General features: G+C 29.9%; 1 protein-coding gene across 1 annotated transcript in view; it reads left to right on the top strand.

Annotated features, from left to right (window-relative positions):
• LOC119675603 (dynein heavy chain 5, axonemal-like) overlaps window positions 1–15,259 on the top strand; it is a 73,589-nt gene that overhangs the window by 7,378 nt on the left and 50,952 nt on the right. Inside the window, exons 9-14 of the mRNA XM_038086809.1 lie at window positions 721–1,162; window positions 2,273–2,472; window positions 2,533–4,407; window positions 5,489–5,661; window positions 11,771–11,926; window positions 12,136–12,346. Of these exons, the coding sequence (XP_037942737.1) occupies window positions 721–1,162; window positions 2,273–2,472; window positions 2,533–4,407; window positions 5,489–5,661; window positions 11,771–11,926; window positions 12,136–12,346 (3,057 nt within the window). The remainder of the gene's footprint in view (window positions 1–720; window positions 1,163–2,272; window positions 2,473–2,532; window positions 4,408–5,488; window positions 5,662–11,770; window positions 11,927–12,135; window positions 12,347–15,259) is intronic.

Below are 15,259 nucleotides of genomic sequence, written 5' to 3'. Positions count from 1 at the left end.
AAATTCTTGACATTCTCTTTAAAAAAGACAATAAAATGTAAATTTGAAGAAAGTCTTTTAACTTTATAAAAGTTACTAATGAATCAACAATATATATTTGTTCAAGATTTCCGATCTCATTCGGTTCAATTAGAACTAGATAGAAATATTGGATCCATTATGTGATAATCGCAGGAGAGCATATAAAATGTGTGAATATTTTATTTTGCGTTTTACAGAATCTGCAGGTATTATTATCTTTCAATTCAATCTTTATAAGATAGTAGCTGCATGTAAAGTTAAGACGTCAGTGATAACAATCTACATATAATATAGCGATTGAACCGATTGACTTGTTTGGATTTCTTTAGGTCTTTTGCATCAAGCCATGATTTTGCAAGAAGTATATGTTCGATATATCGAATAACATGCTATAAATATACTCACAAAAAATTTCAGGTTCTATTATGACAGATAAAACACACAACTTCATAGTAATTCTATTTAATGACAATTAAATTTAATTAATTATTTAAATTAAATTAAATAAAATTGGTCGAATATGGTACATATGGGGAAATATGGAAATATGACCTTTTTAAACAAACCACAGTTTTCTACAACTTCTCCTATACATATTGCAGATATGACTTAAATCTAGATAATATTTTTATTTTTAATTTATTTGTAAAGTATAATTCTAGTGATATTTAACTTAATTATAAAATTTTCAATTACCAGCAAGTTTCCATTACGCCTCAACCTCGCGTTGGTCGTAACCGCAGTAATGAAAATAACGCTCGGTCACGAAGGCGGAAATTATATTGCTTAGCCTCAGAAGAACGTCCGCAAATGCCGCACATGTTGAAGTCATTCTATTCTGCTATAATGGATAACAAGGAAGTCGCAAAAACCCTTAATCAACTCTCGAATTGTATCAAAAATATAAAACCTGATATACAAACATATGTAAAACGTTGGAAACCATATCACTTCCTGTGGAAAAATGAAAGAACCACTCGTCAGCTTATGGAATTTGGCTTGCAAGAATTTGAGACCACTTTACGTTCCTTATCTGATTTGGATGCTAATTTATTAATTGAACCTGACATGGAGGTGTTTGGACAATGCATAGCTGTTTCCAATGAACGTCTCAAATATGGTTTGGCTATCGAAATAAAATGTAAGCATCTGCGCACTCAACCAATCTATGTAAATATCTGGTATCTGGTTCATTGTACTTAACTAAAACATGAATAATCCGATTGTTTGTTTTTTGAAATACTCGCATTTTTGAATTGCATGACTTTGTGTAATCTTTTGTAAATTATTAATTTGGAGTGTAAATAACGTTTATTTAGTGTTAAAATAATTTACAGACATTTCCAATTCAATTTTATCGATGAGTTCACTTTATTGCCAATTATTCACTTAATGTTTAATGTAGATGAAGAATATTTTTTTTTTGCATTCTCTTGGTTTTGAGTAGTTGATAAATAAAGATAATTTCAAATATCTTTAAAATTTAAAAGATTTAGTAAATTTATGAAGTGCACTAAACATGTTTCTGCAACCAATTGTTATGAAACTCAGTTGAATAGTTATGCACCAAAATTTTTAATAAAACAAAAGTCTTTTTGATACTGTACTTTACTGTAGAAAGTTTTTCTCGAAAATATAGAAAATTTCCTGTAGATAGATCCACACTTTTTTGAAGCGTCTCTGAAATACATTCGCAGAGACCTATGATGTTAAAGTTATGTAAAGTTAAACTACTATAATGCGAAGTACCATTTTGCAAAGAAAAGGTTCGATTTATGGAGACTTCGAGTTACAGAATTTTTTGCAATTATATGTTATTTGCTCTCTAAAGCCTGTTGTACTCTATTTAGTTTGAGTTGTAGAAAATTCAAGTTATAGAAGTTCGAGTTATGGAAGTTTGACTGTACTAATCTATTTTTTTCTAGTTACACATATATTTTCCAACACATCATTTGCAGAGCAACTTCTGCTTATAACTAACTGCTTATAAATTTTTATATATCATGATACTCGTAGATAATTTCCATAAATTATTAAAACATTATAATATAATATATTATTAATTATAATTTTATTATCCAAATTTCTGTAGTCCTAGTGATAGATATTTTTAATTTTAAGTTATAGATTCTTAAGTGCAACTATATAATATTTAAAGCACTTAATTTGTTTAGCACTTTTGCACCTCTTAACATTGCCATTAATCTGCAGTTATTTTATATCTACACTCTTGTTTCTATTACATATAAAGCATGTACACATAAAATTGGTCAGGCCATGAAGAAGAAATATAAGAAAGAAATGGACTATGTGTATGCTGTCATAAATGAAATGGATCGTAAACTAGATCGTCCAATACGTGACTTGGACGACGTGCGCATGATTATGGAAACTCTAAGTAAGATAAGAGAACAAGAAGTTGATATGGAATTACGTATAGACCCTATTGAAGTAAGTACATAAATTTATGCAAATAATAAGTTATTAATATCTCTGTTGATGTTACCATAGGAAGCTTTTAATGTGCTTACCCGATATGATATACAAGTTGAACGTGAACAGTTCGATTTGGTAGATAATTTACGTGCAACTTTTCAAAATCTGTTGTCATGTGCGCTACAAGCTCAAGTTAAATTGCTTGAAATGCAGCCATCTTTCCAGGATGATTTGAAGAATAATCTTTCTAAATTTAAACAAGATAAGATTGATTATGTTAATGAATATCGTACAGCTGGTCCAATGCAGGCGGGTCTAACACCACGTGAAGCTTCCGATCGTCTAATACTATTTCAAAATCGGTTTGAGGGTATGTGGCGCCGTCTGCAAGCCTATCAGAGTGGTGAGGAATTATTCGGCTTACCGCAAACAGATTATCCTGAACTCGGTCAAATACGCAAAGAACTTAATCTATTACAAAAATTATATAAACTCTATAATGATGTTATTGATCGTGTTAGCAGTTACTATGACATACCTTGGAATGAAGTTGATATTGAAGAGATTAACAATGAACTAATGGAGTTCCAAAATCGTTGTAGAAAACTGCCTAAAGGTTTGAAAGAGTGGCCTGCTTTCCACGCGCTTAAGAAAACTATTGATGATTTCAACGACATGTGCCCATTGCTTGAGCTTATGGCGAACAAAGCAATGAAACCACGGCATTGGCAGCGGATTATGGATGTTACACAGTATATATTTGAATTTGATTCTGAAGGATTCTCGTTAAAGAATATACTTGAAGCTCCACTACTTAAGCACAAGGAGGATATTGAGGATATATGCATAAGTGCTATGAAAGAGAAAGATATTGAAGCTAAGCTAAAACAAGTGACTAATGAATGGTCAGTACATGAGCTGCAGTTTATGAGTTTCAATAATCGTGGCGAACTATTGTTACGAGGTGATACAACTGCTGAAACTATAGGTCAATTGGAAGATAGTTTAATGGTTTTGGGTTCATTGCTGTCAAATCGTTATAATGCACCATTTCGCAAACAAATCCAACAATGGGTCTTTGATTTATCTAACTCGAATGAGATACTTGAACGTTGGTTGCTTGTGCAAAATATGTGGGTATATTTAGAGGCTGTATTTGTAGGCGGTGATATAGCTAAACAATTACCGAAAGAAGCCAAACGTTTCTCTAAAATTGATAAATCTTGGCAAAAAATAATGCAACGTGCACATGAGACGCCAGGCGTCGTGGCATGTTGTGTCGGCGATGATTTACTTAAACAATTATTACCACATCTACAGGAGCAACTTGAAATTTGTCAAAAATCGTTAAGTGGATATTTGGAGCGCAAACGTATGATGTTTCCACGTTTCTTTTTTGTATCGGATCCAGCACTATTGGAAATATTGGGTCAAGCATCAGACTCACACACCATACAAAATCATTTGCTCTCCATTTTTGATAATACTCGTAAAGTGAAATTTCACGATATTGAATATAATAAGATGATGGCAATTATTTCAAGCGAGGGCGAAACTATACAACTTGATCGCGCTATACGTGCGGAGGGTTCTGTTGAGACATGGCTTACTCAATTACTGGTCACAGCACAGCAGTCATTACACTCGATTATTAGAACCGCTTATGCGACTATTAATGATCCAAATTTTACTTTGTTGGGCTTTTTAGAGAAAGTGCCAGCCCAAATTGGTTTACTTGGCATACAAATGATTTGGACACGCGACGCGGAAATGGCACTGATGCAGGCCAGAGTTGAGAGAAAAGTCATGTCAGAGACAAATAATAAATTTTTAGAAATGCTTAATACACTTATAGATCAAACAACGCGTAATTTGACGAAAATGGAACGCACCAGTTTCGAGACGTTAATAACGATACACGTACATCAACGGGACATATTTGATATTTTGGTAAATATAATAAAAGGGGATTATGAGTAAGTTAAACCAAAAGAATGCTTTATAGTGAGCAGGGGAAAGATAGAGAAACTTAGAGATATAATTTAAATGAGAGACCATAAAAGTAATGAGACGAAAAAAAAAAAAATAGAGATTCTTTGAGTCATAAAAAGCTTCACTTTTATACCTGAAGTAGATATACAAGATTTTAAAGTATTGCGTGTAAAACTTAATAAAAAAGAAAAAGAAAACAGGGAAGAGAAAGAGAAAAACTAAAATTTAACATTTAAGAATATCAAGATGAATTGTGAAAAGAAATAAAAATGGTATAAAATGAGTTATAAATATTACAATGAAGTTAGAGTAAAAAAAGGGGAGGAAGCAAAGGATAAGAAAATTTGTAGAAACAAATCTGAGGTATCTAGGCTAATATCTGTGTTTATGGGACACTGGTCCATAGAACGACATGGAGCTGGAGTCGGCCTTTCCTGTGGTACCACTTGCAGTGCGTGTGTACCAGCCCCTGAAGAAATGACACCAAAACACCTGATGTGTTTTTGTACAGGTCTGGTCAGAACTAGGTTTAAGCTTCTGGGGGTCCCCTTCTTTAACTCACTTAGCGATATCTCCAGCATTAGCATTACCCAGATTCTTACCTGTGTTAATGCCTCTGGCTGGTTTTAGGCTAACCCTCTATCTACTACCCTAGATAGAGGGTTATTAGCTTTTTTAGCTAATTGGGGAGGATTCGTCCTCCATCCACCACAACTAACTAAGAGATAAGAATATAAAAGGAAATTTAAGAAATAAGTGGGGGTACCAATGACGAAGTATGGGACACAAAATGAGTAAGTGAGTAAGATAGTTAAAAATAATTATTGGAATAATGTGAGAAATAAACTAGGAGCGATAGATTAATTTGTAAAGAAAAGAGAATAATATGGCTTGAAGAAATAATAATGTAAAAAGAATAATATGTAAGGCAGTTCTAGTTAGTTGACACTTATGAATTTTAGGTTAAATATAGAAATAGGTTTTATTGAAATTTATATGTGTATATGAAAAGGTGTGAAATTTTAAAAATTATTTTCAGTGCCGCATGAACATAAAGTCGGCGAATGATTTTGAGTGGTTAAAGCAATGTCGATTTTATTTTAAGGAAGATTTAGACAAAACTTGGATATCAGTGACAGATGTAACATTTACGTACCAAAATGAATATTTGGGTTGTACGGATCGTTTAGTAATTACGCCACTTACAGATCGGTGAGTGTGTTAGCAAATTTACCATAGATTAAAAAAAAATTACACGATTTGAGGACGGTATTATACTGCACAAATTACTCTCAGTTATTTTATTATTTTCTGTGATGTCTCAAGGTTTTTTTTAAATTGTTATCAATCAATTTCTTTTTCGTTACTTGAAATTCTATTTTAAATTTTGCTGTAATGAAAACGGAAAATAGAAATGATATCTCATAGCCTTTTTGTGTTTTATATATTTTTAAAAAAGTATCTATTATGCATACAAATATATCTGTTCAAGGTATCTCAGACAGGCTTTTACGAGTATGAAGAAGTCAATCTATTATAACTTCCCTAGATTTTGTTATATTGTAACACCTTCAATATGATATAAATTTTTTTTGATATGTGCATTTTATAATTTAAATATCTATTTATATTTTGATATCCTTCTACTTTCTTTTTCAATTACTTTCTCATGTGACATTTATTACATTATTTCACGCAAAAGAGCACATGTGGTTTGTTTTAAATCTAATCTCTGTTTTGAAACATTATCAATCATACGAGTCTGCACTAAAGTAATATTTAAATATTAATTTTTCTGTATTATTTTATACACTTATATATCCTTCTTCAACTCTGCAGTAACTGCACTAAATTGTGGTAGTTTATTTCAACTTCCCAGTGCATCTATCACAGAGTATTTCACAGTAATTTTTGCTCAAATTCCGCAAATTTCTCAAATTACTTCGAGTCTTTGAAAGTTTGTTTTGAAATATTTGGTTTCGTTCGGAGAAAGTTTTAAATGAAATTAAAGAATGTGGAGAAATTTGCTGTTTCACTTTCTATTTTTACTGTTAACGTTGAGAATTTTGTTTTGAAAATATTTCTTTAAATGCTATTAAAATATCACAAAAGCTTTATTAAGACATTAAAGATTTAAATAAACTATGTTATATGAAGTAATGAAAACTTTTCCACACTTTTAGGGTAAAATTTATTACGCAAATATGTGGATTTTTTAAAGGAAAGTGTGTAAAAGTTTATTACTTTTTATAAGTTAATATCAACTGTCTTAGAGTATTAACAGTTTTCAAAGCTTTTAGTTCGATAATGAAAAAGCTTATGTGTTCTATTTTATAGCCAATTTAAAATATATGTGGGTTTTTCAAAAAACAATAGCAAACGAAAAGTTTTTAGATCAAGGAGAATTATTTAAACTATACAAAATTATATTAAAAAAAATATTTAAGGGGCTGAAAAATCTAATTGCTCTACTAAACTTAGTTTATGGCAATTATGAAGAAAATTTATATATCGCAAATATAAACACTAGCATAACCAAAAGTCAAAAAGCCAGTTAACAGCACTTCTTTAGCTGTTAATTAGTTGTGTTTACTAGCTAGGTATATATAAAAGTTGCTGCTCAATGTTAACAATTAGGCTTCTTATTGGTAGTATAGGCTGTAATAAATGTGATGAATGATGAATGTGATGAATGTGATGAATGTGCTATAAACGTTTGAAAGTTGTAAGATTAGAACTTCAAAGTCACGATTGAAGAGACAAGTTAAGACAAAAGATTTATTAAAGTTTTTGGTTTGGCTCTGCAACCAGTTTTCCAAAATTAATGTGTGGATGACAAATTCTATATTAACATACACATATAACATAACATATAAGTACAAAACGAGTGCTAAATAAAATCACTAAAAAAGTATAAGCTGGAATCTATGGAAACCGACAGATTCTCTTTAATTTGTTTTAAAGGCTTATACTTTTTTTCGTAAAAGAAGATATATAAAGTTGGATGTCTTTTCATCATCTGGACACATTATTGTCTTATTAAGCAATTTTTAAATGTAAGATAAAGTAACCAGATGTTTGAAATAAAGCGTCGAGATGTTTGCATCAGATCTTTTTCAACAAGAGATATAGAAAAATAGGTCTTGACTAGATTCACAACATAATCAAAGTTTATTTTCATCAAATACAAAGAAAATAAATAAGTCATTTACTTTTTAGTTCTAGTATAAATATAGATAATATAGTAGATATATACATAACATATATTATAATAATAAACATATATAGATAAATATATATAAATATAGATAATGTAAATTACTATCCATACATGTATTGACAATCTGTGGTTCTTTTCAATTCTTAAGTTTGTATAATAAGTCTAGCAATTTATATATTTTTGACCGGGAACAAGCTAGAAGTTTACACCTTGATTTTGCTTCTATTTTATATTATTTTTGTTCTTGATAATTATAACTTGGTCGTATTAGTTTGGATTTTTCGAAGACCATCGTAGTTTTCTATTTATGTTCTGTTACTGTTAAAAATTATTTTGATCACCTTTTAATGAGATTAGTACTTGTTTCTCTGGTCAACATGCTTGATCCTTGTTTAGCTAGTTCAAACAAAATTTTTTTCCGAATATTCCTAGTTGCCCTGGAATAATTTTGTTAGTTTTCAATTATTTGGGATATGCTAATAGGCTTTAAAAATCGCCACATTCCTCCGCTCTCTACAACATGTATATATCTGATATTCCAAAGTTCGGTCCCTAGGTATGCTATACTTAGATAAATGTGCTCTCAACATAACCAACACATTTCAAGAGCATATAAACCTCATTCGGGAGTAATTCCAGAAATGGAAAATAAAAACCAATAATGAAAGAACGAAGGCTCTGTTTAAAACGCTTAAGTGGAGACAGAATCCGTCGAGAATGAGAGTGGGAGACATGGTAAAAAAATGGGAGGATAGCGTTAAATATTTAGGCATCACGTTGGATAAACGATTCACATAGCTTAAACATGTTCCACTGAAAAGAATTAGCTGTGCCCATATTCTTCATTACCTCCAACCGCTATTCAGAAATGAAAATTTCAATGCTAAGAATAGGAAACTGTTATATAACCAAATAATTTGTCCGTCACTTCTATATGGAAGTGTAGCGTTTAGCAAAGCTTCAAACACTACTATTTACCAGCTAGAAATTGTACAAAGCCAAGTTTTAAGAAGACTTTTCAAACTGCCGTGGTACATTAGAACGAAAGACATTCTCAGGGACCTCAAGATTGATCCAATCAAAAAATACATATAGGATAGAGCCCTGAAATTATTTGCGAAAACTGGCAGATTTACTAACATCGCGTTATCAAATCTCAGAATGGTTACATGCTCCTCGGGGAAGTATGTAGATCTAAGGTCAATTATTGCTTAGTCTGATGAAGTGATAAACAATAATCCAGTCAAGGCGTAAAGAGGGGTTTTGAAAATACCTTGAGTTAGGAAAGAGTGAAAGTGCTCAAGTGCACTGGCTCAAATAGCTTCAACATAAAAAAAAAGTGTTTTCCTTATTAAATTTTCTTTCACGTAATGTCACAAAAAAAAAGTAATAAAAAAGTAATAATTATTATAAATTAAAATTGTTTTAATTCACCTAACATTTAATTTCTTCTTCAAATACATTGAATACTGTTTCTTTTTACAAACTATTATTATTGATAATAGAAATTTAACTAAAGAGGGGATAATTTAATACTAATTACGGATATTTCAACAATTAACCAAAAAGGGAACTCAACATTAACTTTTTATATATTTTTTATATTTTTATTGCTAAGTTTAATTGCTTTTAATAAATCAAACAAAATATTTCTATAAGCACACTTGTCCTTCCCCTTTTTTCAATTAATAACGTAGCAATAGATACGTTATTAAACGTAATTTAATTAAATTTAAAGAATTTTCATTGAATTGGTTTAAATATTAAATGCCAAAAATTTATTTAATAAATTGAATTAATACGTTTTATTATTTATAACAGCATTTCATAAGCATTTTTGATATTAAAACAATGATTAAGAGACTTTTAGATTTCTGTTATTTAAATTAAATTAAATAATGTTTAGAATCAACTTTAAAGGTTTAGTGAATTTTAATTTTAAAAAAATTGCATATATGGGTATACTATTGTTTAATTATAGCAAATTAACATTAAAGTTAATTTAAAACACAATAATTTTTATATGTGTATATACATACATGTATGTCTATTAAATTATAAATTAATTCTCAGTAACAATTTTATAATAAAAAGTTATATTATTATAGAAATCCATAAATTAAATAATATATATATTATCTGAACTACTTTTAATTTAAATACATGTATTGTTTATGGTACATTTCGGTTCAACTAGTATAATTATGTTTAACAATTTGGGATCATTGACTGGGAAGTAGTTGTGAGATATTCTAAGGAATGAAGGAGTCTTGGAAGAAATGTTTAGACTGTACTTTAACTGTAGTTATGTTGAAGCTATTTGAGCCAGTGCACTTGAGCACTTTTACTCTTTCTTAACTCGAGGTATCTTCAAAACCCCTCTTTACGCCTTGACTGGATTATTATTTATCACTTCATTAGACTAAACAATAATTGACCTCAGATCTACATACCTCTCCGAGGAGCCTGTAACCATTCTGAGATTTGATAACGAGGTGTTGGTAGGTCTGTCAGTTTTCGCAAATAATTTCAGTGCTCTATCCCTTAAGTATTTCTTGATCGGATCAATCTTGAGATCTCTGAAGATGTCAATGATAAATAAAATTATAATGATTTGGTTCCAAAGCACTTAATGCTCATATTCAAATCAAGACGTTCCTCATGATAAATAACTTAATACTCGTACATTAATTTTGAATAGATTTACATAATAAGACAAGCTAACATAAAGTATGTTTTTATAAAAACCGGCTTAAACTTTCAATTTTTAGTTTAGATTATGACCATATATTTTATTATCTTTATTCATCATTGGACTTGTAATACTATATTTTTCATTTAACATATTTAATTTGAAATTATATCATAAAAGATATATTCAAATATTTTTGTAAGTATATTCAGGGCAAAGTAATGGGCTGTCGTAGGTCAATTCGTTCAGATATCGTTTTACATCCATACATAAAAATCGATCTTATATTCGTTTTGTATATATGTGGTTTATGTTTGTGAAACATTCTGAAGGGATTCCTCTTTTCTCACAAATATGATCTAATAGCACTATATGCATATAACTATGTTGATTTATAGAAAATTGTATCACAGTTCGTTTATGGTATTTTACTAATTGTTAAATGGGTGATTACATATAAGGGTTGATATAAGGGTTGCCCTTGTCTATCTGCCAAACTATTTTCAAAGCATCTAAAAGTTGGCCGTATATCTATTCTTTAGAATTGTATAGAATACACATACATTATATTGTAAGGCAAGAGAACTGAGAAGACAAGACTTACTAATTCTGTATATTCAACAACGTTTATCGTACTTGCATTACTTTTAATTTAATTTTGTTATACCATATAATGAGCTCTATTTTCAATTTAATTTTGTTATATACATTTTTATAATACATATATTAGCGCAGCATATTTTTTTATAAATGCTTGTACTGGTTATCAATTGTACTATGTTCACATCTCTCATATATACGAGTATTAATATCTATGATATAGAGATATGTCATGATATATACGCATAGTATTAGTATAAAATAACGATAACTAAAAATCATATTACAAAAAATCATTTAAAACCTTATTGTCTTTTATACAAGCTTAACTATACTAAAGAGAAAATACACTTCAGCATTTAAATATAATTAAATTTAATTATTACAATTGACATTCTGTAATTTGCATACGAAATACGAAAACGCTATAATTACAAAAGGATAACATTTATTTGTATCTGAGAAAGCTTTTAAAGTAAATATTGAAAGCCACAGCTCCTACAATACGAAGCTGTGCATTAAATTAATTATCCGCATATTACACTTTAATAATAAACTCGTACATTTTTTACAGTGTAATTAAAAGGAACGAACTGTGTTTAATTGGCTTTTACTGAGTTTTATTAATTTTTATATAAATAATTTTTTTTTAAATAATTTACATATAGTACATGTAGTGCTATGGTTTGATGTCAAAATTATTTTTATGATTTAATTGTAAGGACCCTTTTGTTGACTTTTTTTTAATATCAGATGTACAAATTATAATTAAATTTTTGTGTTTATATTTATTTTTACACTATTTGAAGCTGTTATATTACATTGGCACAAGCGTTAACCCTGAGTATGGGCGGTGCACCATGTGGACCAGCAGGTACTGGCAAAACGGAAACCGTCAAGGATATGGGCAAGACATTGGCTAAATATGTTGTGGTATTTAATTGCTCTGATCAAATGGATTACAGGTATTAAGTTCTACATATGACATATATACTCACGTATCATAGTCGTATATAAAATCAACTCGTGTGTGTAGTACGACACAAATTACATTTTAAAAGTATTTTGTAGCGCATTGGCTTAAATTTATAATTAATGTCATATATATGTATATGTATGAAGATGAGTACATTATGTTTGGTTTGATATCGTACACCCGCACATTTATTTACAGAGGCCTCGGGCGTATTTACAAGGGACTTGCACAATCTGGCACTTGGGGCTGTTTTGATGAATTCAATCGCATTGAGTTGCCTGTTCTATCTGTGGCAGCGCAACAAGTGGCTGTTGTTTTAACAGCCAAGAAAGAGAAGAAAAAATCATTTTTATTTACTGATGGCGACACCATCGAAATGAATCCAGAATTCGGTATCTTTATAACAATGGTGAGTGAAAATTTAAGGAGCTTTAATTCGTATTATTCCATTAAGCCTAAAGCAAATTACTCGTAATTAAAGAGAGAATATTACATTATTGTTATATTTTTATTAATTTTTAATTTAAATTAATGAGTACACATTAAGCATTTTCAGATGCAGATATTTCTCTTCACGCGAACGTTTGACTGACCTAGAATTTGTATACCAAAGTACATACTAAGTTACTGTATACTCGTACAAACTGCCTAATGTTTAAAGTAATGTACCTAAAATGCGTACACTGCTTTCCTTAGACAGGTAAAGGCAGTTTTACATAATTATCTGTTCCTTTAGATGTGAGAGTCTTGTTTACTGCAAAGGCGTTTCGACATTGTTCTTCCAATCTAGATAGCAAAATTGCCCTTAAGTAGCAGAAGTACGAGTGTAGAAGTGAATAAAAATTTTGCTTCCTACATACTTTGTTGTACTCGTAATCCAATTTTTTAAATGAAAATTTTTTAAAGCACTCATCAATTTTAGGAAGGAAATTGTTACATTAATTTTATCTGTTCCATCATTTATTATTATTTAAATGTTTTATTTTTTTTTATGACCTAAAAGTACAAAATTTTAAATTAACCTGACTATACTAATTAAAATTGTTGTTTTTTCAATTATTTTAGTATTTTTCTTAAATTATAAACATTCGCTAACTTTTGATTAAAGTCAGTCTGGCAGAAGATTTAACTCAATTTTAAATGTCCTTATTAGTACAATTAATGACGGCATTATTATGATTGCCAGATTTTTCTTTGTCTTCGCTTTTTGTTCGACAGAAATGTTTAAATTAATTAAATAAAGATACAGTAAGCAAAAACACAAGGTACTGTTCCAATTAAAAATTTTTGCCCTAGGACAAGAAATCTATTTCGAAAAGAAAAGGGGGTAATGGTGAAAAAATGTACAAACCTTCAAATTTAAGAATTTTTCATCAAATAAATATGTAGAATTTTTTTTCTAGAAACAATAGTTTTGAAATTTGTAAATTAATTTATGAGAATAGAATTACTTATATAGCTGTGATAAATAACAACAATTTATGAAAATCTAAATTCGAATAATGCAAATTAATTGTACGTTGGTTTTGAGTGTTAATACGCGGGTTCACGGTTCAAATCTGAAAAGGTTTAATTCCCGACACTTGCGATTTAAGAATTATATATGAACGATTTAATCAATAAGTTTTTCCAAGTGATCTCTTTTACTCTTTTATAATAATTATGATCGTATAGAGTTATTCGTATATGTAAGATCTCATTTAATCTCATTGAAATAGAATAAATAGATTTAATTATTTAATATATTAAAATAAAATAATTTTTGAAATAGGTCATGGTAGGTTAGGTTATACCGGTGATCCCTAGTGGATCCACTTAGGCCCATTGGCCCATTGTGATGCCGTATATATATAATAAAAACCTAGAACCTTTTGCGAAGCATAAAATGCTATTTAAAGTCAGATCCTGTAACTGGTCCAGGTCCTTAAGGTAGGGGGCTCCTAAAGTACTAAGTCGCCGACGTGCATGAGCTGGGCAAAAACACAAAAGATAAGATGCGCTCTCATCGTTCTCCCCACAGCTTCGACAGATTTGATTGAAAGGAAGACCTAGTCTTCAAGCATGGTTCCCTAGTTTACAGTGTCCTGTAGTCAACCCTACCAGAAGACCAATGTCTTTGGGGGACATCTCAATTAGAGTTTTCGATTTCTTTTTATCGGAAAGTGGCCAGATTGCATACAGATGTTTACATATCGTTGAGTCTTCCCATCTTTTGTTAAAAGTATTAGTGCAGAAAGAACTCAATAACAATTTACATTAGGTCATGGTAATTCCCAAAGGTTCTTGGTACTCTTTGCAAGTATGCCATCCAAAATTTCATTTAGTCATAATTATTGCTCCAATATTGTCAATGTAAATTTTACATTTTTTTACTCTCCATAAATTATCTGCAGAAGAAAACTCTATAAAGCGTAAATCTCTGGAGTTTTTAAAGAACATGTATTTATGTAAAACGCATAGCTGGGTTGGGTCAATAATGGATAACCGTGTGGTCAAAAGATTTTAATATATAGAACTTGTTGGTATAACTTTCTTACTAACAAAATGTAACATAACCCAAAGGATGTTATTCGAAAACCGTGTTGAACGTAGGATCGCTCATTTCCTTTCTAGTAGGAAGGGCAAATCTAGGAACAAAAAGAAATCAAGCATTTTTATAGATAGTTATCCACAATTATTATTTTAAAAGCTTTGTTGAACACAGCATAACCAAGAAATTGAGCATTTCCATCAGCTGTCAGGGATAGTGGTGTTACTTTAGTATCAGAGGTTTTTTTTGATTTTTAAAATAGAAAAAGGAATATAGCCTATCAATGATGTTTGCTCTCTTGGAAAAGATTAAACACAATTTTTGAATAATAAAATGAATGTTCGCAAGCGGATCATGAAAAATTGTCAATATTGACTATAAGAGAAAGTTGTATTTTCAAAAAATAATATGAGACGTGAGCACATTTCATCCATCTGAAGCTAAAACCTTTCTGAATATTTATGAAATAATTTTTCTAGATTTATTAATTGTTCGAATATTCGCTATATTTATTTAAAGAATGAAAAGAAATTTATCTTATTTTTCTATGTAAATGAAAAAATTTGAATGATGCCGCATAAAGAAAATTGATTTTCGTAAAACCAGCGCCATTCTAAAGTACATGCACCTGCCGGCAAATAGTTTGTGTGAGTATTTATCGCTGTATGTTAGTTTTACAGAAATTTGACAAATTCCTATTTTAAAAGGATAGCAAATTAATAAAAAAATTATTAACATTTTACAAAGGATCTGACTTTGCATAAAAATTAAAAAAAATGTAAATCAAAATAT

The sequence above is a fragment of the Teleopsis dalmanni genome, chromosome 2 (assembly GCF_002237135.1).
Source record: "Teleopsis dalmanni isolate 2A chromosome 2, ASM223713v2, whole genome shotgun sequence".
In the NCBI taxonomy this organism is placed as follows: domain Eukaryota; kingdom Metazoa; phylum Arthropoda; class Insecta; order Diptera; family Diopsidae; genus Teleopsis; species Teleopsis dalmanni.
This window is presented reverse-complemented; position numbering and strand designations above follow the sequence as displayed.